The 24,160-nt window shown below is 46.0% G+C and overlaps 1 protein-coding gene across 1 annotated transcript; it reads left to right on the top strand.

The window, feature by feature from the left end:
• Positions 1-9,181: 9,181 nt before the first annotated feature.
• Positions 9,182-17,570, top strand: LOC128628415 (NUT family member 2G-like). The gene is made up of 7 exons (XM_053672134.1): positions 9,182-9,326; positions 13,427-14,144; positions 14,495-14,623; positions 15,133-15,284; positions 15,737-16,020; positions 16,279-16,392; positions 16,884-17,570. The coding sequence occupies exons 1-7, from the start codon at positions 9,182-9,184 to the stop codon at positions 17,568-17,570; spliced, it is 2,229 nt and encodes a 742-aa protein (XP_053528109.1).
• Positions 17,571-24,160: the final 6,590 nt, after the last annotated feature.

Here is a 24,160-nt window from a genome sequence, read left to right as displayed (position 1 = left end):
AAACCTGGAACCAGAATTCCTGGACTTGAATCCCAATTCTGAACCTGAGTAAACATCAGGCAGCCCCTAATCATCCTATTCAATTTCCCCATTTGAAAATAGGTATTAGAACATAATTTTATTTCCCATATGCTCTCGGTTATCAAAGAGCTCATTAATGTAAGCACTCAGAAGACACCTGCATATAGTAAGTGCTCAATAAATGTTGGTGAGCAGTTAGTTATAAAGCTACTACTGATAAGTGATTCTATCCATACACTCTCTTAGCACAGGGCTTCTCAGCCTCCTCAATGGCTGCATTAGGAACAGACAATGCTCTGCTGTGGGGACTGTCTGTTCATCGCAGTATGTTTAACAGCTTTTCTGGCCTCTCCTCACTACATGTCAATAGAACACACAATTACCACACCCCCCAAAATAGTGAGGACAATCAAAAATGTCTCAACCTGGAGAGCAAAACTGCCCCTGGTTAAACACCACTACACATCACCACACTGCACATTTGGAAGGGGTCTAACATATTAACTATTCCAATAACTTCCAGATTATTTGACCATGTCCCATGACCCATTATACATGTAAATTTGTGCAGGTTCATATTTATCATGCATGTATGTGTCAAAAGTTTCTCAATACAATATCTACCCTTACTTTGTACAATGTAATACAATATGTTTTTATGGTATCATTTTCCATTTCTTCTCTCTAAAAAAAAATAACTGGTCATGACCCTTTAAATTCATTTCATAACCCACTTATAGGTTAAAACTTACAGGTTGAAAAATGCTGATCTGCTCAACTGTATTCTACCAAGGGCCAGAAAACCGTCCAGACATGAAATGTCCAGTCCCATGCGGGGCCCACCATGTCACTCAGCCTACCTATCAATGAGCATTTCAAGCTGACTCTCACCAGCTCTCCACCTCCCCAAAATGGCCTCAAATCCCATGCACCACAGAGGAAGTTAGCACCCCAACCTTTTCCTAGCTTTGGATAGACATGTATATGCATAATAAATATAAATATACACATTTACACGGAAATCATAAGAGTGTTAATATCTAAAATCCCTCTCAACTTTGTGATTTGGTGGTGCTAAGACAGTAGTCTTCAACCAGATAAATATGAATTTTGAATAACTGAGAGGAAAAGTTTAATTGCAAGGGATTGAGTCACACTCAAACTGATTTCACGGTAAAAGCATTCTCTCTCTTTCTCCCTGCCCCACCCTCCCCCATCTTCCCTCTTTTTTTTTAATAGCAAGCAGCAGGTTAGGGAGACTATTTTTCAGAAGTAGGTTATTAGCCCTACCCCTGGAATCCTGCCTTTGCCAGAAGGTCTCAGCAATTTAACATCCTGGGACAACATCTAGAGGACAGCCAAATCCTGCCCTAGGCCAGGGTGGAAGATGTCCCAAGGAGAGGTTTTAGATGCAATCAGCCAATCTATTTTTTATAATCTACTGTTAAATCTGAGCAGCAGCTAATAGGGCCTTTTCTAAGAAGAGAAATATTTCTTCGTGTAAAATAAAAAAGGCTGGATCACAGAATCCTTTCACAAAGCATTTTCTACATAGTGTTTTTTTCTTCTAAAAAGTTAGCTGAGGTTAATGGTGAATAATAACCACTGAAACTTACTGAGCACTTGCTATAGGCAAGGCTCTGTGTTAAGTCCTTTATATGATCATGTCATCGTGCTAAGCACTTTAGGAGACAGGTGGCATGATTACCATCCCCATTTTGTAAATCGAGATACTGAAATGCAAAAAGGTTAAAAGACTTGCCTTCAACATGGCTCCCCTGAGGCAATGCTGAGAGTAAAGCCAATAGGGTTGCCAGATGTAGCATATAAAAATAAAGATGCCCTTTGCGTGGGACATACTTATATTAAAAAATTATTTGTGCCCTAGCTGGGTGGCTTACTTGGTTAGAGCGTCATCCCATATACTAACAGATTGCAGGTTCAATTCCTGGTCAAGGCACATACCTAAGCTGAGTATTCAATCACCTGTTGAGGTGAGTACAGGAGGCAACCAATAAATGTTCCTCTCTTCCTCTATCTCTAAAATCAATGCATTCTTCTATAGGTGAGGAATAAAAAAAGTTGTGGGACATTTACACAACTATTTCTATTATGCAGCTGTAAAAAGAATAAATTCTTACCCTTTGCAACAGCATGGACAGACCTGGAGAATATTATCCTAAGAGAAATAAGCCAGTGAGAGAAAGACAAATATCATATGATCACATTTATATGTCAAATCTAATGAATAATACAAACTAAGGAACAAAATAGGAGCAAAGGCATGAATTCGTGGAAAATACTGACAGATCTCAAATGGGAGGGGGTGTTGGGGACTGAGAGAGATTAGCCAAAGAACATATGTGCATATATGCGTAGCCCACAGACACAGAAAACAATGTGGTGAAGGCTAGTCGGAAGGGGCACGGTCTAGGTGGGTGCAGCAATGGGAGGGAACATGGGGGACATCGGTAACAGTCTCAACAATAAACAAATCAATAAAAATATCCTCAGGTGAAGATTAAAAACTTGTTTGTTATTTACATAAAATTCCAATTTCCTGAGATCCTGGTGTTTTATCTGGCAGCCTTAAACTAAGGTGGTTTGAACTCAGAGCTCATTCTCTAACCCCCCCTGCCCAAGATTCTCAAAGTGTGGACCCAGACCAGCATCATCAGTGTCACATGGAAATGACCAGAAATGTGAGTTCTCAGGCTCCACACAGACCTGCTGAGTCAGAAATTGTGAGTAGAACTCCCAGAGCATTTCCAAACAAGTTATTTTTATTCATAATAAACACACAATGTTGTAAAGGTGCTGCTCCTACCCCCACAGGGCCACCCCCAGCCCTAATGGTCCTGCCCTCCCTCCCTGTCTCCCATGTCAGTAGAACAGTCAGTACCTGGGAAAGGAGGATACTTCGGTTCCTCTGAGGGACAGCCAGGTCACAACTAATCTGAGCACTTGGGCAATGACCTGACTTTAACTTCAAAGTGTATATAAAAGTCATGTTTATCTACAGAGTAGTCCGTTGAGTATGCAATGTACATACCATAATTCAAAAACACCTTTTATTCCTTTGGAGAGTTATCAGTTGGGAGGGGTAAGTGGGAGAATGGGAGAAAAGGTGCAGGGATTAAGAAGTACAAATTGGTAGGTAAAAAATAGACAGGGGGATGTTCAGAACAGGATAGGAAATGGAGTAGCCAAAAAATTTATATGCATGACCCATGGACATGAACTAAGGGGGGAATTGCTGGAGGGAATGGGAGGTGCCGGGGAGGGGGGGGAACAGTAATAGCACAATCAATAAAATATTTTTTAAAGGCTATCTTCTGAGCTTTTGTCAGTGTTGGAAAAATAGCACTGATACACTTGTTCAATGTCCAGTTACCCACAAACCTTCAATTTGTTCAAACAAACAAACCAATTAACTAACTAAAAAGCCCCAACTCAGTATTTACAGAGCAGAAAAAAGCAAAACATGGTAGAAAAAGGTCTGCCTGCAGAATAACTGGCCCTGGCCAGGTGGCTCAGTTGGTTGGAGCATCGTGCTATAACCCAGAGGGTTCTGGGTTCAATTCCCCATTCCCAGTAGGGCACATGCCTAGGTTGTGGGTTTGATTCCTGGTGGGGCATGTGCAGACATGCAGGAGGTAACCAATCAATGTTTCTCTCTCTCTCTCTCAAATCAATAAAAATATGTTCTCTGGTGAAGATTGGGGAAAAAATGTTCTGACATAATGCTTACCCAAGTTGTGACTCTGTTTCCTCATAGTCATTTCTAATTGTGTTTCATATAAGCCATAATACAATTTTCTCAAATAATGTGAACTATCTTAACAGTACAAAAGTTCTGATAGCAATTTTGAGATTTTTATCCTTATATGAGAAGGGCATCCATGTTTAATCACATTCACAGAGTACCTTGATAAACATGAGCATGTCACATTATCTTTATGTAAATAATGCTAATGTGTTCCAAGGCATAAAAAATCCTCCATTAACATGACAAAAAAAAAAACCACCATCACAGATAAACTCTCATGCCAAGGTTTTTAATATAGATTCTTCTTTTTCTTAGAAACAGGAACACACATTAGCGTCCAACATAGGAGCACCTACATACATAAAACAAACAGACATAAAAGGAAAGACTGATAGTCATACAATAATAGTAGGGGATTTTAACACCCAATTTACATCAATGGATGTAAATAGAAAATGAACAAAGAAACACTAGCTTTAAATGGCACATTACATCAGATAGAGTTAATAAATATGTAAAGAACATTTCACCCAAAACACCAGAAAACACATTCTTTGCAAATTCACATGGAACATTCTCCAAAATAGATCATGTCAGGTCACAAAACAATTTCAATAAATCTAAGAAAACAGATATCATATCAAGCATCTTTTCTGGCACCACAGTATGAAACTAGAAATCAACTACAAGAAGAAACCAAGAAAAACACAAACATGTGGAGGCTAAACAAGATGCTAAGAAACACCCAAAGGATAAATGAATAAATCAAAGATAAAATTTTAAAAACCTTGAGACAAATTAAAATGGAAATATTCCAAAAATCTATAGGACAAGAAAAGCAGTTCAAAGAACAAAGTTTATAGCATAGAGACTCAACTGAAGAAATGAGAGAATACAATGAACAATTATACACCAGAAAATTGGATAACCTAGAAGGAGTGGGTCAATTCTTAGAAACACAATGTTACAAAACTGAATCAGAAAAAAGCAAAATCTGGTAACACCAATTTCTAGCATTGAAATTGAACCAGTATTCAAAAACTCCTGACAAACAAAGTCCAGAACCAGATGGCTTTACAGACAAGAATGCTTACCTCATTCTGTGAAGCTAACCTTACACTGATAATAAAAACAGAAAATGACACTATCGAAAAAAGAAAATGACAGAAACATACCTCTGATAAACATAAATGTGAGTTCTGGTGAAGATGAAGGCATAGGTAGACACACTACGCCACAGATAGACACACTGTGCCATAGGTAGACACACTGTGCCTCCTTGAACAACCAAAATTAAAAATAACAAAAATTTAGAAACAAACAATCAGAACTGATAGAAAACTGAACTGTACAGAAGTCCGACAACCATTCATCCAGAGTGGTAACCATCCATCCAGGGGTGGAGTCGGCGGCCAGAGAAGAGGGGTAGCAGCAGGAAAAAGCAGTGGCTGGCCAACCCCCCAGTGCAGGGTGGCAACAAGCAGACCCAGCAAGGTGTGCAAGGCGGCTGACTGACCACAATTACAAATTCAAATGCAGATAAATCAGACAAAAATGGGCAGTGAGATAGACCACACAACCCAGGGCCCCAACATGGGGAAATAAAGCCTAAAAGCCCTGACTGAAAACATTTGTGGAGGTTGAGGTGCCGGGAGAGACTCCCAGCCTCGCAGTACAGTTCATTGGAGAGACCCACAGGGTCCTAGAAAGTACACAAGCCCACCCACCCAGGAACAAGCACCGAAAGGGCATAATTTGCTTGTAGGAAGTAGCAGAAAAGACTGGAATCCGAGAGATAGCGGAGTAAGCACCATTGTTCCCTCTTGGACCCCTCCACCACATACGGCTCACAACCCAGCTCACAACTGGGTTGCCCCACCTGGGAAACACCTAAAGATCCTCCCCTCACTACATAACAGGCATGACCAGACCCCCCAAAAATGGCTTAAATGGAAGAGCAGATCAAAGCCCCAGAGCCAATACATGTAAGCAACAAAGAGATAGCCAACCTATCAGATGCACAGTTCAAAGCACAGGTGATCAGGACGCTCACAGAACTGGTTGATTTTGGTCGCAAATTGGATGAAAAAATGAAGGCTACACTAAGTGAAATGAAGCAAAATGTACAGGGAACCAATAGTGATTGGAAGAAAACTGGGACTTAAATCAATGGAGTAGACCAGAAGGAAGAAAGAAACAACCAAACAGAAAAGAATGAAGAAACAAGAATTCAAAAAAAATGAAGAAAGGCTTAGGAACCTCCAGGACATATTTAAACGTTTCAACATCCAAATTATAAAGGTACCAGAAGAAGAAGAGGAAGAGCAACAAGTGGAAACCTTATTTGAACAAATAATAAAAGAGAACTTCCCCAATCTGGCTAAGGAAATGGACTTCTAGGAATTCCAGGAAGCTCAGAGAGTCCCAAAGAAGTTAGACCCAAGGAGGAACACACCAAGGCACATCACAATTACATTACCCAAGATTAAAATAAAGGGGAGAATTCTAGAAGCAGCAAGAGATAAGGGGAAAGTCTTATCTCTTACCTACAAAGGAGTACCCGTCAGACTGTCAGTCTTACCTACAAAGGAGCACCCATCAGACTGTCAGCTGATTTCTCAAAAGAGACCTTACAGGAGAGAAGGGGCTAGAAAGAAGTATTCCAAGTCATGAAAGGCAAGAACCTATATCCAAGATTGCTCTTTCCAGCAAAGCTTTCATTTACAATGAAAGAGCAGATAAAGTGCTTCTCAGATAAGGTCAAGTTCAAGGAGTTCATTATCACCAAGCCCTTATTTTATAAAATGTTAAAGGGACTTATCTAAAAGAAAAGAAGATAGAAAACATGAACAGTAAAAAGACAGCAGACTCACAGTTATTAATAAGCACACCTAAAACAAAAGCAAACTAAGCAGACAGCTAGAACAGGACCAGAACCACAGAAATGGAGATCACATGGAGGGTTAGCAACAGAAGAGTGGAAGGAGGAGAGAAGGGGAAAAGGTAGAGAATAAGTAGCATAGACGGTAGGTAGAAAATAGAGAGGGGGAGGGCAAGAATAGTTTGGGAAATATAGAATCTAAAGAATTTAACACATGGATGTGGACTAAGGGGGAGGAATGTGGGTGGGAGGGGGTGTGCAAGGTGGAGGGAAATGAAGGGGGGAATGGAACAAGTATAATACCATAATCAATAAAATATATTTTAAAAATAAAATAAATAAAACATAAATGCAAAAATTCTCAACAAAATATAAGAAAACCCAAGTCAACAACGCATTAAAATAATCATACAGCACAATCAAGTGGCATTACTCCAGAGAGGCAAGGATGATTCAGTATCTGCACATTAATCCATGTGACACATCGCATCAACAAAATGAAGGATAAAAATCATATGATTATGTCAATGAATGCACAAAATGCATTTGACTAAATTCAACATCCTTTTGTAAGAAAAGTCTCAACAAAGAGGGTAGGAGGAGACATTCCTCAATGTAATAAAGGTCCTGTATGACAAATCCATAGGTAACATCATATTCAATGGTTCAACATCATATTCAAAGCTGAAAGTTTTTCCTCTGAGATAAGGAACAAGACCAGGATACCGATTCTTATCATTTTAATTCAACACAGTTTTAGAAGTCCTAGTCACAGTAATCAGAGAAGAAAAAGAAATAAAATTGCATTCAAATTGGAAAGAAGAAAGTAAAACTGTCACTATTTTCAGAGGAGATGATGCTTTATATACAAAGTTGTAATGACTCCATATAAACACACAAAAGATTAAAACAAATAAATGAACTTAGTAAAGTTGCAATATACAAAAACTACAACAAAATTACACCTAAATCATATAACAACAACCTTTATCAACCACCTAAAGACTAAGAAAACAGAACACTTATAACTAACGATATATTAAAAAGAAGCCACTTTAGACTGGTAGGATGGGTAGAGACACAAAAAGAGAAGGTTCCATTTACATGTGTGGCAGTTAAGAATCAGGAGGGATATTTCTGCTTTCTCTCCTGAGGAGTGAGGGGTTCCAGAATCACACCAGCCTCCCAGCCTAACCACCAGTCCTCAAAGGAGGAGTCCTCATAACATCTAGCTGTGAAAATCAGGAGGATTCCATTCAGCTGAGGCAGAGGGCTCCTGGAGTCCCAAGTGGTCATCATACTTGCTGATGAACTCACTTACTTTAAGTTCCAGTGCTGGGGCAGCGGCTCAAAAAGCACCAGGGATATACCAGGAGGAACTGAATTGTTTAGCTTCAGGGTGAGAACTGAAGGTGCAGCTCTCTGCTGGACTAAAGTGCTGGTAGGTGCCTTTGTCCATTTGCTGAGCCCTCACCCCACTCAGCCTGTAGTCACTGGCAGGTGCCAAATCTGAGTCTCCAACAAACTCACCCCACCCTGGTGATTCCCTGGGAACCTGCACCATCCAAATGGCCCATAGCTCGGACCTCTTTCACCAGCTGTTACTCACAAGTGGCTGACCTCAGCGCAGGCTGTGAACTTCCCTTTAATTTCTGAAAAGTCCCAAAACCTGAAATAAGCGGTAGATGGTCTCAGAATGTCCTGTACCTCTTGCTAAGCTGTCCCCAGTCTGGCACTAGTTGCAGCTGGTCTCAGTTTGAAGCATAGACTCTTCCTGAAGCCCTCAAGCCCAGCACAGGCAGTTACCCTCTCAAAAACACACACACAACATCCCCGTAATCACAAATATCCACCCACAAAATGAACTCACACATTTCAATACGTATCAGATGTCCACCAACCAAGAAACGAACCCACACATTTGAAAACACACATCAAATTCCCTCCAACCGAAAAACGAACTCACACATTTGCATACACACATTGGATGCCCACCAACCAACTAAATACGCACAAACCCCATCTGTGCTTGCAACCCCATGATCTGGCAACACACTGCATCACTATCAGATCCAGCAAAGTCGCTCACCTCATTGACAAGAGTGCAGTTTGAACGACATCGTTGGTTGAGGTTTTCACGCTAAGAAAGGCATTAGTGAAACTGTGAGGAAGTAGGTGAAAGCTTACCCTGTTGGCCCTCGTTTCCAAGGACTTGAGCTACTTCTTGCCGAACTGGAGGACGATGTGCAACTTTGGAAGAACTGCCCCAGGGCTCTCGTATTATTCTGAATGCAGGGGACACCACGACCCGCGGAATTCCATACCTCACACGCTTATTAGCAGACCAGCGGTCACTAAACAGACTCTGCCCCCCTCCCAGTGTTGCCCATCCCCTGACGTAAACGACACCGGAAGTGGGCTGTGTTGGGGTAGGAAAACAGCCCTGGGTAACAAACAGCCCACAGCCTGAACAACACTGCAGAGCCCTGACGCCTGAGGGGACAAACGGTATGACCATCCCCTACCTCATCCTTCATAAAAGCGACGCCAGTCCAGGTGCCCAACTTCGACGGCCGTTGGCCGCCCCGCAGCCAGGCTCGCGCATGCGCACCTACAGGCCCAACCACCGCAACGAACTCTGGGAGCCCGTTGCAGGTCGTTGCTGGACGTTGGGAGAGGCCTGCCTCACGCCCCAGTGGGCATGCGCGTAGGTCCCGGGCTCGAGGTACCCTGGAACGTAGGACTCCCTGGGAAGCATATTAATGGAAATCCTCCAGCCCTTCCCCCTTCTCCTTCTCTTGCTCTTCCTTCTCCTCCTCCTCAGGAAGCTCCCTGACTAGCATGTGTAAAATGTGTACTTAGGGGTTTAAAATGACAAATGTGCAAATTTAAATACTACCCTTGTGGAAGAGTTTTGGAGATGTCTGCCTAAAGCACTTATCCACAAATTGGCACAAGTGCCTTCATGCCCTGTGAATGCATTTCCGGGGATTCCGAAAACTGTAGGCCCTCAATCCTACCGAGTCTGCATGTTCCATTTCACAGTTCTGGCCAAGAATTGTAGACCTGGAAACACTCGAAGACATGCTTTCCATCGTTCCATTCTTACAGTTTTTGAAGCCCATTTACTGAACTAGAATATTTTTCTTAGTATATTTACTTGGTACATGAAAGTTTTTCAATACATGATGATTCATCGATGTTCCCTTTGTTACAACATTGATCAAGATTTGGCAACAATTTCACTCACCTGTCTATCCTTTTTCATATTCTTTTGCAGACTTTCAGTCGGCAGTACAAATCATATCTCTAGTAGCAGAACCAACTCAGGGACTTGAGTTTGTCATACTTTCCGAAGCAACTGCAATCATCGTCACATCCTCTCTGTGGTCATTTGCAAGATGAGACCATTTCTCACTCCACAGGATAACTCTGAAGACCACTCGTATCTAAGAACACTAAGCTTCTCCAAGTGCACAGACTGAAAACTCCACAAGACACAAGCATGGGATCTTGTACTACTGTTCAAGGTCTCCCCATGATAAAAGTTCAAGTCCTGAGAAATATGTTTCACTTGTTTCTTCTTTCAATCCCTGCAGTAGTTTGTTTGTTTGTTTGTTTGTTTGTTTGTTTGTTTTAAATAAAGTCTACCATGATTTCACTTGAATTGCTCTTACCTCATCTTCTCATCTTATTCTGTGCCAATTTTTTTGTCACAGTCGGGGGGGGCGGTAGTGGTAGACAGAAATGTCTTAAGGCCATAGAGAATCTTTTTCAGAGAATGTTCTCAGCATGCAACAGTCCTTCACCTTACCATCACCAGTAGGAACTCTGCTGCTACTGCAAGGCATGAAGCTTGTCTTTTAAAAGATAGGGTGGCAATCCTCCAAAATCATCACCTCTCAAATCCCTTGACCAATTTCCTAAAAATTCTCTCCTTCAACAGCACAAAACACAAATGCCTGTGCAGATAATTTTGACAGTGATAAACTGACATTTATGCAGTTTATGAAATGAACTTATGAAATAAAGAATCAAACAAGTTTTTCTGAGGAGTGCTACCATGATTCACATGCACATGCTGGGCTGGAGCAAGTCATGGTTATTAAGGCTGGGCTGGCTGCACTCTCTAGAGCTTCCAGCAGTGGACACTACTGGGGGCCACAGCACTGTTTCCTAAAGAATGACGTGTACCTGCTATATCTACAGAGTCACTCCTAATTTCAAACCCTGGGATTTATGTGGCCATACATAAGTACCTATTATTTTTTCAGGTTATACATTTGAATTTTATTCAGAAAGCACAGCCTGTGTTGAAATAAGTCAAGAGCCAGATAAGAAGCAGGTTGAGGGACCCCAACCCAGGTTGATGGATCAAGAACTGAAATAAAGGAACATCAAGTAAAGCCTCTGTGCCGTGAACCTAAAAAAAAACCAAAAAAAACCCATGTATAAATAGCTTAAAGTGGCAACATCATATCTGTTGCCACTTAATACTTGAAAGGAACTTCTGGTTCTTGCCTACCTGTGGGAGCCCTCTATGGAACATCCACCCTCCCCCCAGCCCCACCACACTCCAGCCTACCAGGCCTCGGCCCCTCCCCCGCTGCGGAATGTCTGGAGCCCTACATTCTGCAGTTTAAATTCAAACACTTCCCTCCACTGGATGCTGAGCATCTGTTGGAGCAGGTCACTCTCTAGTTCCTGTACTGGAATTTTATCATTGCAGAGGCTACTTGGCAGCAGTGGTCAGTGTCTCAGCTTGTGAGGATGACTTCAGAAGGAGGTAAGCCTGTAGGTCCAAGATGGGATTGTTTCAGAGACAGGGCTGCCCCTCAAAACTAGGGGTTTAAATGTGACACTTCCACTGGGGAAACATAGTTTGGACTGAAGGAGAGGAAGGAGAGGGCACTGGACCTCCACAGACCTGTCACCTGGGGAGGCTGGGAGCCAAAGGAAACCTGTGATGGCAATGGACAGGAGGGCTCCCGAGATGTGAATCAGGGTGACTCTGGAGACATGCCTGGGTGTGGAGAAAGGACAGCAGCAGGCACATGCATTCTGTTTAGACTGGAGACAAGCCAATTCGACATGTGTGTATGGACTAGTGGGTCATGTCAGGTGGTGAAACAGGGAGGGGCACGGGAAAGCCTAGTCCTGTGTCCTGTTCTTCAGGCACCTGGAGCTTGCCCCACAGTATCTTTCTAAGGGACTTGAACTCAGTATACTAGAGCTAATGGGGGCAGTGAGAAGAGGTGGTGTTAGCCAGAAAGTTGTCCAGTAGGGCTGGCTGTGGCCAAGTTTACACTGAAATGTCCTCCCTGAGGGTGAGGTTGGAAGGTAGTCCAACTGCTGTAGCCCACACTTCTCCATTCTGTCCAGCCCAGAGCTCACTTCTCCTCAGCCCATGGAGCTGCTGTTTGTTGTCTTATATTCCACAGGGGCAGGGCAGCCAGGTAACTTGCACCACAAAAGGGCTCTGTTCTTTGACTTGTCCAGAATTTTCCCCCCTCTGTGGCAACTTAGTTCGTCAAAGGGTTTGTTCATATTCCATATCACTGCTTCACAGACAGAAAAGATGTGGAGGGTGGTTGGTTTTCCCATGAAGCATCAGCGAAGCAGATTCCTGTTTTAAAGGGGGCAAGGGGAGTAGCACAGAAGCAGGAGGGTGGTCTTTGTATATTGAGCAAGAGTCCCAGGACACCTGTCCTGATTATTCAGGGGCACGTCATGTGTGGCTTCTTTTTCTGAAGTAGAGTGTGCATCAGGTCCTCTGAACAGGGATGTGTTCCAGACAGTTTTGTCCCTCTGACACCTGGCTCATGCATCTTCACTTTCTATTGTTGGGAGTATGCAAGGGTAGGACCACAGACAGTCTGCAGTCCCAGGACCAGTGCAAAGTTCTGGAAACCCATGGACAGCCCCAGTGTTCTCTGTCCCCCGGCCCTTTTTATCTCTACAGCCACTGCAGGCCTCGAAATGACAAAATCTGAGGGACAAAGTACTTATTACCTCCCAGATCAGTCTCCTGACAATAGAGCTCCTGAGGGTGACAAATACTCTGAGAATGGGGGCCAGAGTGACAGAACCTGGTCCCTGTTAGGTGTTTGCTCTTTTTGCTTCTGACATACATGTGCATGCTGGGCTGATGTGTTAAGAGGTTATATCAGGGTTGCTTCTTGTGGAGAGATACTACTCCAGGGTTTTTGTGTTGTTATGCATGACCAAGAAGGGAGAGCCATGAACTTTGAGGAAAAGGAGAGCAGAGATGCAGATGAGGTCCTAATACTTTGGAGACTGTCTGTTCACAAAGGCACTCTGGGTGCCTAGAACTTAGCTGGGAGGAGGTCACTACCACTAGTGTGTCTGCCTACAGTCATTTCCCACAGAGCAGGTTGCTGCCCACTGCCATGTCTTGGGAGACAGCCTCTGAGGCTGACAGAGTTTGGTGCCAGGGAATGCTCAGGGAGGCTCTTGGAGTCAGCGCTGGCTGGGGCTCTCTCTCCTCAGCAGTCAGTGGTCAAGGAGCCTTAGCGAATGGGGAGCAAGCACTCCAGTGGAGAAATTCTCGACTGGAGGTCAGAGCATAAGGCTTCTAGGACATTGGCAGATTCCACAGTTTCACCCCATCCAAATGGCACTTCTCTGTTGAGACTCACAGCTCTGATTCCCCAGCAGCTCAAAAGGAAGCAGAGAAACTCAGTCCTGTTTGCTGACTCTCACACTCCATTCTTCACTTCTCTTTGTCTCAACAGCATCTGCAGTGCTTGGACTGGATACGACCCTGAACCCTGGTGCCTCCATGACTCCTTTCACCACACTGCCCTTTCCCCAGCTGACTGTTGGCCCTGAACACCAGTCTCTTGGAGAGCAGCTTCTGCTGCCCCTGACAACCCCGTCACTGCCTCCTGGCTTCCCTCTGGCACTGCCAGGTTTGCCCAGTGCCCCTCTGGCAGCGAGAGATGCTGCTCGTGGTCTCGTTGGGACTGGGGCTTGCAACATCATGGACCAGGTCAGGTCAGAAGTGGGGCAACCACAGCCACCCCAGACTGAGACCATCGTCCTGACACAGGCACCCCTCAACAAGAGTGCTCCAGAGGCCCTCTGTGGTGGTGCTGTGTGTCCTGCACCTCCATTCTTGGAAGCCTCTGCAGTGGAGACCATTTTGTCTACCTTGGCTTTGGGGGGTGCCCCAGCTGGCAAGGGAGGCTGGTATCCCAGCCTTCCTCCTCAAGCTCCACCAACAACTGCACAGCTGGCCTCCATCATCCCTCCAGTGAACGCTTGGCCTCAGCTACCTGGGGCTTGCAGCAAGGGTGGCCTGGCCACCTCTCAGTCCCAGGCCTTTCCAGATGACTTCTATAACCCCAAGAACATGTATGAGAACTTCCAACGTTGGCGTCGCTTCAAGGTCCTGGCCCGTGGGCACCTTCTCCAGAGTCCTGATGCAGAAGCTCTTTCCTGCTTTCTCATGTGAGTGTACTGGGCAGGGGCACAGGGCACTTACCTGGAGCTTTCACATAACAGAGGAATGTGGGATGGACCTGCAGGCTGGCTTACTGTCTGGGGTACTGGGGGGAAGGTCTGAGGGTGGTGTCCCAGGGTACAAGTGGGAGGGGGGGATCAGCCTCAAGTCCAGGTTCATGGGCTGGTGAGAGAGTGCAGCCGCAATAACAGTAGCTGGAAAGTCTTCCCTTTGCACTCACACACACCTCCTCCCTCACCTGCTGGAGCTCATGCTGGGTGGGAAAGGGGGAACTTGTGCTCCACAGAGCTGGGTGGAGGCCAAGTTGTACACTGTGACTGAACCTGAGGTATTACAGCCCAGTGCTCCGCTCGCTCTCCCACCTGAAGCCCACCATGACTTTGGAGGAGGGAATAGGGCAGGCCATGCAGGAGTGGGATCGCAAAAGCAACTATGACCGGATGACCTATTACGAGATGGCAGAAACGTGAGTCAGGGTTATGAGTCCCAAAAGCTGTGTGTATATATGGGGGTTGGGGGGCTGACAGCAGTGTGGGGTGTGGTGATGGGGGTTGATTGCAAGATGGGGTCCTGCTGTGATGCTGCTCACCAAAATGGATGTTCTTGGTCAGCACCAGGTCCCCATAGCCCAGAGGCCCTTGTCCTCTCTGCATGCCTCTCCCTCACCTTTGGAACGTGGGTTCTTCTGGGCTACCTCTGGTAGCTCCACCATCCTCTGATATTGAGCCATCCTTAGGTCAACATGAAGGCTCAGGGCAGGCTGGAATGAATGTGCCCAACCCAGTGGGCTCAGACTCCAGCCAGAGGGGCAGCCGTGCAGGGCATGTTTTCCACCAGCCCACCTCCTGCCTCCTCAGTGGCCTGGGCCATGAGAGCCACAGGGCACTTGCTCCCCATCCTTCCATCAGCGGCTGCCTTTGCTGGGCTCAGTGTGGCCTCCTCCTCAGTACAGCTTGTGCCTTCCTCACCCTCCAGGTTCATGGAGCTTGAGGCAGAGGAGGAGATGCAGATTCAGAAGTTGCAGTTGATGAAGGGGGCACAAGGCCTGCATCCAGCAGCCCCACCGAGACCTGATCCTCAGGGACCCTCAGCCCATATGGTGGGCCCACAGCCAGGTACAACAGAGTGTTCCTACTAGAGTCTATGGTCAATGGCAACAGAAGCCCAGGGCAGGCCAGTGTCCCCATCTGTGTCATTTCCCTTCAAGGGGACTTTGATCTTCAAGTGGAACAGCCACAAGAGCCAGGGCCTCAGCTGCCCTTGGTCACCATGGGGTCTGGATCTGGTCAACTTTTGCAACCCCTCTCCCACCTCCCTGTAAAATGACCCAACATGAAGTCTGCTAAGATACTGGCTGGTTAGGGGCTCCCTTGGAGAATCTGTGGCTCCACAGAACCTGACACGTGCCTCTCTTGGCTACTCCCACCTGGCCTCTCTCTTCACACAGTCACATGGCTTCAGGTGGTGCTGACCCAGCCACGCCCAAGTTAGTGCTCCCAAACACTGCCCTCACCATCGGATTCTCAGGACCGGGGATCTGGAGCCCCTCACACTTCCTGCTCTTCCCTCTCTGCCCCAGTGTGCATTCCCATGGAGGACATACCCAGGGCCCAGGGTGCCCACAGACCCCAGGTGACCCAGGAGACTGAGACATCTGATGAGATCCCCCCTGAAGCCGTACAAGAGTACATGGACATCATGGATGAGTTGGAGGGGCTGACCCACTCAGCCACAGGGGACAAAGGTGGAGAACGGGAAGAGGACAGAAAGGAGTTGCAGCAGGGACAGGATGAGACTTGCCTGGACCTGGGTCTCCTGAAGTACCTTGAATATCTGTGTGACCAGGACGACTATGTCACCCAGGTGGGTTGGGTCAGAGCTCTGGGGTCGACAGGATTCCAGGGAGTGGCGCTCTAGAACCCAGCCCTGCAATGTGTGTGTGTATGTGTGTGGTGTGCTATCTGTGTGCAGATATTCTTATGTGAATATGTGTAGGTAAGGACCAAGAGGGTGTAAAACACCCACCTTGTACAAGAGGATGTGGTGGGCCTTTGCTTTTCCACTTTTCCTCTATGTTCTGCTGACTCACAAGTTACTCACAGCCTCTTCCTTTTGCCCCAGGTGAAGGCCATTCCCGACGAACTCCTGAAACAAGTGGTTACCATAGAAGCAATGCTGGAATTCCTGCCTGAAGCTGAAAAGATGGCACAGCAGTTAGGACTCCCTCCTGTCCAGGTGAGCCAGGGTAGGGAGAAAACTTAGGAGGATGGGAGGGAACTCTAGGTGGGTCAGGAAGGGAGGGACTCCAGGTAGATAAGGGGTTAGGGGACCCCAGGTGAGCCACAGGAGGGAGCATCTGGTAAAGCAGGGCCTGGAGCAACCCAGAACAGGGGTGCATGTGACTCTCTCCACCCCACCCCTGCCTGTAGGCATGGCACTGGGGGGGCACCTCTGGGCTGCAGGCAGTGCAGGAAAGCTAGAAAGAGAGGACTATGAAAAGAAGAGGATGATAGGAAGGAATTTGGGGAGACCAGAAGGGGAGGGAAGGACACAGAGCTGGGAATACAAGACAGGAGGATAGCAAGAGAGCCACGTGTCTATTTGGGATTTGAGTCATGGTGTCACCCCCTGCCCTCCTCCCCCTAATGCCATTGTCCCATCACCCACACACCTCCATCTCTCACAAATGTGTGTGGAGACAATCGCTGTCCTCCTCTTCCTTTCAGCCAGTAGAGTACGAGGTCCTGGCCTCCAAGGTGGAGGAGGGTGTGCAGGCACCCCAGAGTCATGGTGCACCCCAATTGGACTCAAGTCCTTCAGAGTCTGTGGCCAGCCAGGATGCCCAGAGGTGTGCCCACCACCCCCAGCTGGGGGTCAGTGACAAAGGCTTCTCAGCAGAGACTGACTTCCAGGGCCGTCAAAAGCAAGGTGGAGGAGATGCACACCTGACCAAGCCCAAAGCCTTTGCTGTCTCATCAGGACATCAGGAGTGCCCAGCACTGAGGGCTCCATGCTTCTCCCCTCTTCCCCAGGGGTACAAGCACACTTACTGTAGGCGGGTGCCCAGGGATGCCTCTACTCCCAGAGAGACCTCTCTTGTTAGAGAAACTCTCAGGTCAATGGGCAGGCCCAGTGAGAATGAGGAGGACCTCCCCAGTCTGACCTTCCTCATGGCCTCTCCTAAGAACCTGCTGCCCTGTACTCTCTCTCTGAGTCCTGTCTCTGCCCCAGGCCTTGCCTGCCCTGAAGGTCGGGGGCGCAGGCCAGCTGCCCAGTCCCAGACCCAAAAGAGAAAGTGTGACCAGTCTGTCACAGGGACTTGGAGGAAGCGGCAGTGCAGCTACTATGGAGCAGCGCCATGTCCCTCCCACTGCCAGCCTCAGACAAGATGGGGGTGCCCAAACCAGATATGACCTGGCTGTTCCTCAGAGGAGCCAAGGGCTCATTTGTCACCCAGGGGCTGATTCTGGCTGTTCTACTGACATGGGAAGGAGGGTGAGAGGCAAGGAGGGAGGGAAGGAATATTAGGGTGGGTGTGGACCTGTGAAAAGCTGGGAGAGGGGTGTTCTACTGACATGGGAGGGGATGTGGGAGACAAGGAGGGAGGGCGGGAACATTAGAGGGGGGTGGGCCTGGGCAATGGTGGTGTGTGGGGGGGGAGAACAGCACCCCTTTGGGGCATTGTGTATTAATTAGGAATAAAGATGGTTTTGTTTAGAAATGCTCTGAGGGCTGCTTCTCAGTGAGGGGCACCAAGAGGAAAAGCAAATGCGGAGGTCATGGGTGTTATGGATTGTCAGGTGACACTTCAGTCCCTGCTTCCAGTTTGATGGGGGTGCCCTCCAACTGCTCCTGGGAGCCCACAGATCCCTGATCCCCAGGGAGCCTTCCCTTTACCCCTACTCCCAAGGCTAGCCTAGGTGCTGGGCTTCCTGGGGCCTCTCATCATTATCTGTATCCTGAACCTTCTAGAAATGAGCAGCTGCTTTGGAGACTTTAAGCCCTCTGGGCCACAAACCAGGTTTCTGGGATGGACTGGAGTCAGCCTTGTCTTTAGGGAGCTTCATTGTGCTTCCCAGAAGCAGTCACGCCAGGAGGCCGCACAATCCTCAGCTCTCCCAGGGTTTCCTGTGTGAGTGGTCTGACTGGAGAGGAAAAGACTTGGCTTCAGGGGACAGGCTGTCTGTCTGTGTGCCTGTTTGCAGGAGAAGTGTCCTCCTGTCTCAGTGGAATGATTAAGTGTGGAGGGTGGAGGAGGTGGTGAGACTGGAATGAGGGGTGACGAGAGAGTAATGGGTTGCCTGTGAGAGGTGTGTAAATGAGGAAATGACAGTGGATGGAGAGGATACCAAGTCCCTTGCAGGATTGGTGTGGGAGTGTCTTGTCCAACTGAGGAAGGAGGACCCATCTGCTGTGGCTAGGGGACTGGGCTCAGTGACCATGTGTCTTCACGGACACCCACAACTACTGTGTCTTCCCTCCCAACTATGGGCGTACTCTTGGGTGAACCCATGTTGAGAAGAATTATATTTGCGTGGAAAACAATTCCTACTGACACACCGTGACCCAGTTTCTCTCATAGAGCACTACAGCAGGGGCAATAGGGGATGATGGGCGGCCCCAGACTGGTTGGAAGCTGGAGATCCAGGCTGACAGAGGGATCCTCAGTCATCCTGCAGTGGGTGCTGGTACACACCCCACAGTCAAAGCAGGGACCTGAACCACAGATGTAAGAGTTATGTGAGCAAGCAGTGAGGGACAAGAGCAGAGCCGAGGAGGCCCCTGTCTCCAGAACTGCCTTGGCCCAGCTCTACTCCCACATGGACATGCCCTTGCCCTCACCCCCTTTCCTCTTGGTCAATGCCTGTTCTTTAGGTTTAAAGTTCTGATTCCTTCCCTGGGCCCAGGTTGTGTCAGGAAGGCTCCCTGGAAACGGTTCCATTTTCACCCAGCATGCAAAGCTGTGGCCCAGGGTGGTTTCTGGCAGCAGTAGGTGGTCTGGTCCCCCACAAAGAGCTTAGGCAAGAAGGGACTCATGTCAGCATGGCAGACCCTCACCTACCTGCCCCAGAATCACAGTTCATCCCTTGGGCCTTCTTGTGCTGCCTTCCCTCCTCTCGTGCAGCCAGTGAGCAGCCTGTACATCTCCCAGGCCTCCTGGGCACTTTGTGAAGACACTTCTCCTCTTGGGCCACACTTTCCCCAGCTGCTGCCCTCTCCTTGTCCACACAGAGAAATGGGCTCAGAGGTCATGTGAGACAGTGTTTGCTGTAGGGCTGGTCCAGAAGCTGACACTTCTAGTGGATGAGCATTCTCCCCATGTGCCCACCCAGTGCTCCCCTGCCTGTGGTGGCAGGCACTGGATGCAAATGTGGTAGTGGTGGGACAGAGCCTGGACCCTTCTGTTCCCTGGTGCAGATTAGTCCTGTGATCTCTCTGCTTGCAGAGTGTTTGTGGTGAAACAGGGTTACACATTTCCCTCTCAGGGTTGTGGGAATACTGAGTGAGTTGTGTTGCAAAGGAACTTACCTGCTCCACCTCTGTGTGTGTTGGGCCCTCAGTCACTGTTATGAGGTTCACAGCTGACCCTTGGGTTTCTCTGTGCCTGTTCTCACTTGCCTGGCAGTTTCTGCTTTTGAGTCCTGGTTTGGAGGAACAGTTCCCAGGAGGAGGCAGAATCCGAGCTCCCCCCACCTGCAAGCCCTGTGAACCCTGAAATCACTCTGGGACAATTTCACAGGAGGGACGATTTCACAGGAGGGAAGACTGGAGACCACCACTGCTTCAATCTCGGGTAAGTGCAACTCCACCAACCAACTCCACATGCCAACTATAGAGATGTGCACATTAGTCTTTGGAAAATACTAGTGTAGGGACAGTGGGAAGTAAAGAGAAGCAGTGTTTCAAATCTTTGTTGCAGCCAACCTTCCATGTTACAGAACAAGAAACTTTGTGAGGACCTTTGGCGAGGAACAACAAACATGACTGTTTGCAAGGACAGTGCATAAGGTAGGAATCGGGAGAAGTTACTAGGGACTGAAGTAGAATCTGGAAATGACAGTGCCCTCCCAGCCAACCTCCATGGAAATCATGATGCTCATACAGAGAACATGCTCCCTGTGTGCTCAGTGCTCTCTGGTGCTCCACCCCCTTGTAGCTCACTAGGTGTCCACAGAGAGTCTGGGAGAGAGTCACACTTCACCATTTTTCTGTGAGGAAAGTGGGCTCAGAGAGGTCAGGTGGCTGAGTTGCACAGCCTGCAGCTTGCACAGCAGGCACTGGGACTGTCTGGGTGGCACCATTGGGGTTTGGCTCCAGAGACTTCCTCCTCCTCCACTAGGAGTAAATTCCCTGGAGAAATCCATGGCATCCTGGGAGAAATCCCAGTGACACAGGGGCAAGCCCTGTCACCAGCCCCATGGTTCTGAAGTGCCATCTCATTGTGGGTTGAGGTTGAGTTTCCCTGATATCAAGCAACTTTTCACACACTTATTAGCCATATACCTATCTTCTTTGGAGCAATGCGTATTCATGCTTTGCTTATATTTACTTGGTTTGTTTGTCTTTTATTCTGGAGCTCCAAGAGTTCTGTATACACTCCAGGTCAAAAGGGGCTTTCCAAAGATGTGGTTTCCACAAATTCTCCCATTTTGTGGGTTGTCCTTTGTTTTCTTGACAGTGTCCTTTGAAAGGGAAAAACCTCTTTACTTTTGATGAAGCCGAACCTCTTTATTTTTTCTTTTGTTGCTCTTATTTTTGGTGTCATATCTAAAAATCTGTTGACAATCTCATGTCATGAAAATGTATTCCTGTGATTCTTCCCTTTTCAGACCATCCTTATCATTTTTAAGGGTATAGTTGAGCAGTGTCAAGTGTATTTGTGCTGCTGTGTGTCAGATGTCTAGAAAGTTTTCATCCTTCAACACTGCTGCTCTATGGACATTAAACGCTTATTCTCACCCCATCTCCCCCAGCCCTGGGCCACCACTTTTCCACTTCCTTGTTCAGCGACTTTACATACTTCGCATGAGTAGAATCATGTAGTATTTGTCGATTTGTGACTCGCTTATTTCACTTAACCTACTGTCCTAGATGCAGGGGTGTCTGCTCTTTTGGTGTCTCTGGGCCACACTGGAAGAAGAAGAGTTGTCTTGGGCCACACATTAAATACACAAACACTGACGAAAACTGATGAACAAAAAGAACAAAAAGGGTTTTAAATAAATTTACGATTTTGTGTTGGGCTATGTTTATAACCTTCCTGGGTTGCATGTGGCTCATGGGCTGCAGGTTGGACAACCCTGTGAAGTTCATTATTGTGATAGCACGTGAAACAGCTTCCTGCTTTTCAAGGCTCATTGTAGGTACAGATCACATTTTCTTAATCTAGTCATTTTACTCTGGCTGGTGTGGCTCAGTGGATTGAGGGCAAGCCTATGAACCAAAGGGTCACTGGTTCGATTCCCAGTCAGGCACATGCTGGTGTTTTGGGCCAAGTCCCCAGTAGAGAGAACGTGAGAGGCAACCACACATTGATGTTTCTCTCACTCTCTTCCTCCTTCCCTTCCCATCACCCTAAAACTGAATAAATAAAATCTTTAAAAATCTAGTCATCTGTTGATGGATATTTGGGTTTTTCCTGGCTATTGTGAAAAATGCAGCAATGAATGTGGGTGTGCAAATAGCTCTTTGAGGTCCTGCTGTGAATTCTTCTGGAGAGTGGGTTGAGGGGTCACATGGTAGTTATAGTTTAAGTTTTTTCAGAAAATTACAACTTGGGGCATGTCCACCTTATAAAATTATGTACATTTTCATTATATCTATATATTATCAAAATTATACAATGTAATAACTCGCAGGGTCATATATGTCACATTGCCTTAGACTTCTTTCAACATTCTGACTTCAGAGTAATAAAAGTTATATATTGGTGTCATTTAATTTTTGAATTGTTTATAATTTTGCATTATGTGGATATGTTAAAAATAATTGACAGTATCTTGTAGAACTCAAAAAAGTTATAATTGACTGTAGATACAAAGTTTTTCATTGGTGGTCTTTGAAAAATTATCCATCTAGTATAGTTCAGGTAGTTGCTATTGAAAATTGTGCCATCATTTTAATAACCCGTTCTTCCTCTGTGACTGACTTTAAGCTTGTCTTGTGTCTTTTGAGTTCAGCTGTTTGGAGAGGTGCGGCTAGTTTCAGGTTAAAAATTTTTCTGCCCTACCTGTGATCTCCTTTGCTATGTTAACTGGTAATACACATTCTTGGTCAACTCCTGAGCATAATATTACCTTTTCCGTGTTGTGTCTCCTTGTCCTTTCTTCTCTCTACTTCTACAGCCCAAGATATGTGTCTATGAGACCATCTTATATATTCTCTAAGTGTTCATCAGCTCAGGCTGCTGTAACAGAATACCATACACCAGGCAGTTCAGACACTATTACTTATTTATTTACTTTGTTCATGTTTAATTAAATCTTTAAATTTTCAGTTAAAGTTGGTATCTAACATTATATTGGTTTCAGGTGTATAGCATAGTGTTTGGTCCTTTATATAAATTACATGATGATTCTCCCGGGAAGCCCTGCATGCACTTGACACCATACTTGCTGTTACGATATTATTAACTGTACTCCCTAGGCTGCACTGTACATCCCTGTGACTGACTTGTGAATGCCAATTTGCACTTCTCACCCATTCATCTTTTTCACCCACCCTTCCACAGCCTTGCTCCCATCTGGCAACCATCAGTTTGTTCTCTGTATCTCTGAGCTTGTTTCTGTTTCATTTGTTCATTTATTTGGTTTTTAGATTCCCCACATAAGTGAAATCTTATGGTACTTGGCTTTCTCTGTCTGACTTATTTCACATGGTATAGTACCTTCCAGGTCCGTTCATGTTGTCACAAATGGTAAGACTTCCCTTTTTTATGACCATGTAATATTTCCTGTGCATGTGTACCATTTCTTTATTCATGTGTCTTTTGATTGGAGCATTTACTCCACTTACATTTAAAGTATTATCAATAGGTATGTAGTTATTGCCATTTTATTAGTTTTTTTCTAATTGTTTTTGTAGTTCTCTGTTCCTTTCTTATTTTCTTTCTCTTTCTGTTGTAGGTTGTGCTTCAATTTCTTTCTCTTTATTTCTTGCACTTTTCTTGTATGTGTTTGGTTTGAGGATACTGTATGCTTCGAATTTACCAAGCCATGTTTGTAGCAGTCTATTTTAAATTAATGGTTGCTTATTTTCTAACACATTCTAAAATCACTGTCATTTTTCACTCACCTTCTCCACATTTATGGTTTTTGTCACTGTATTTTACTTCATGTGTGTATGTGTCACTTAAGTTACACGTGTTGTAATTACACAACTTGTACTCTACCCTTTGTTCTGGCTTTCGTGTTGGGTAACCCTCTGCTTTTATCACACGTTTGCCTTTGTCAGTGAGACTGTTGTTCTTTGTGATGTGTTCTTACTCATATTTTTTATATTTATTTTCTTCTTCATAAAGAAGTCTCTTTAACATTTCTTGGAATCCTAGTTTGGTGGTAAAGAACTCCTTCAGTTGTTTTCTTCTCTGGGAAACTCTTTATCTGTCCTTCCATTCTAAATGATAGCCTTGCTGGGTACAGTAACCTTGATTGAAGGTCCTGGCTTTTCATCACTTTGAATATTTGGTGCCAATCTGTTCTGGCCTGCGAAGCATTTCCACAATGACCCAGCTTAAGCCATCTGCCCATTCCTGGGCTGTCTCTCCAGTCAGAGTGATGGAGTTCTCTCATCTGCCACATGCAGAACACGGCTGCCATGTTGCCATGAGTTGGGTCAGTAACAGCAACAACAAAGCCACCTGATGTAGAATATGAGGGTGGACAGTTCCCCCTGTGAAAACTGCACTGTCATTGCCCAGAGAAATTGAAGAATATTGGGAAATCCAAAGATGGATATGCACTACACACAATCTCTTGAATTACCCTGATCACACCACACTGAG

This window comes from Artibeus jamaicensis, unplaced genomic scaffold, assembly GCF_021234435.1.
Source record: "Artibeus jamaicensis isolate MK-2021 breed Jamaican fruit bat unplaced genomic scaffold, CSHL_Jam_final contig_729, whole genome shotgun sequence".
Lineage (NCBI taxonomy): Eukaryota > Metazoa > Chordata > Mammalia > Chiroptera > Phyllostomidae > Artibeus > Artibeus jamaicensis.
Note: the sequence above shows the minus strand (reverse complement) of the source record. Positions and strands in the feature narration are given on the sequence as shown.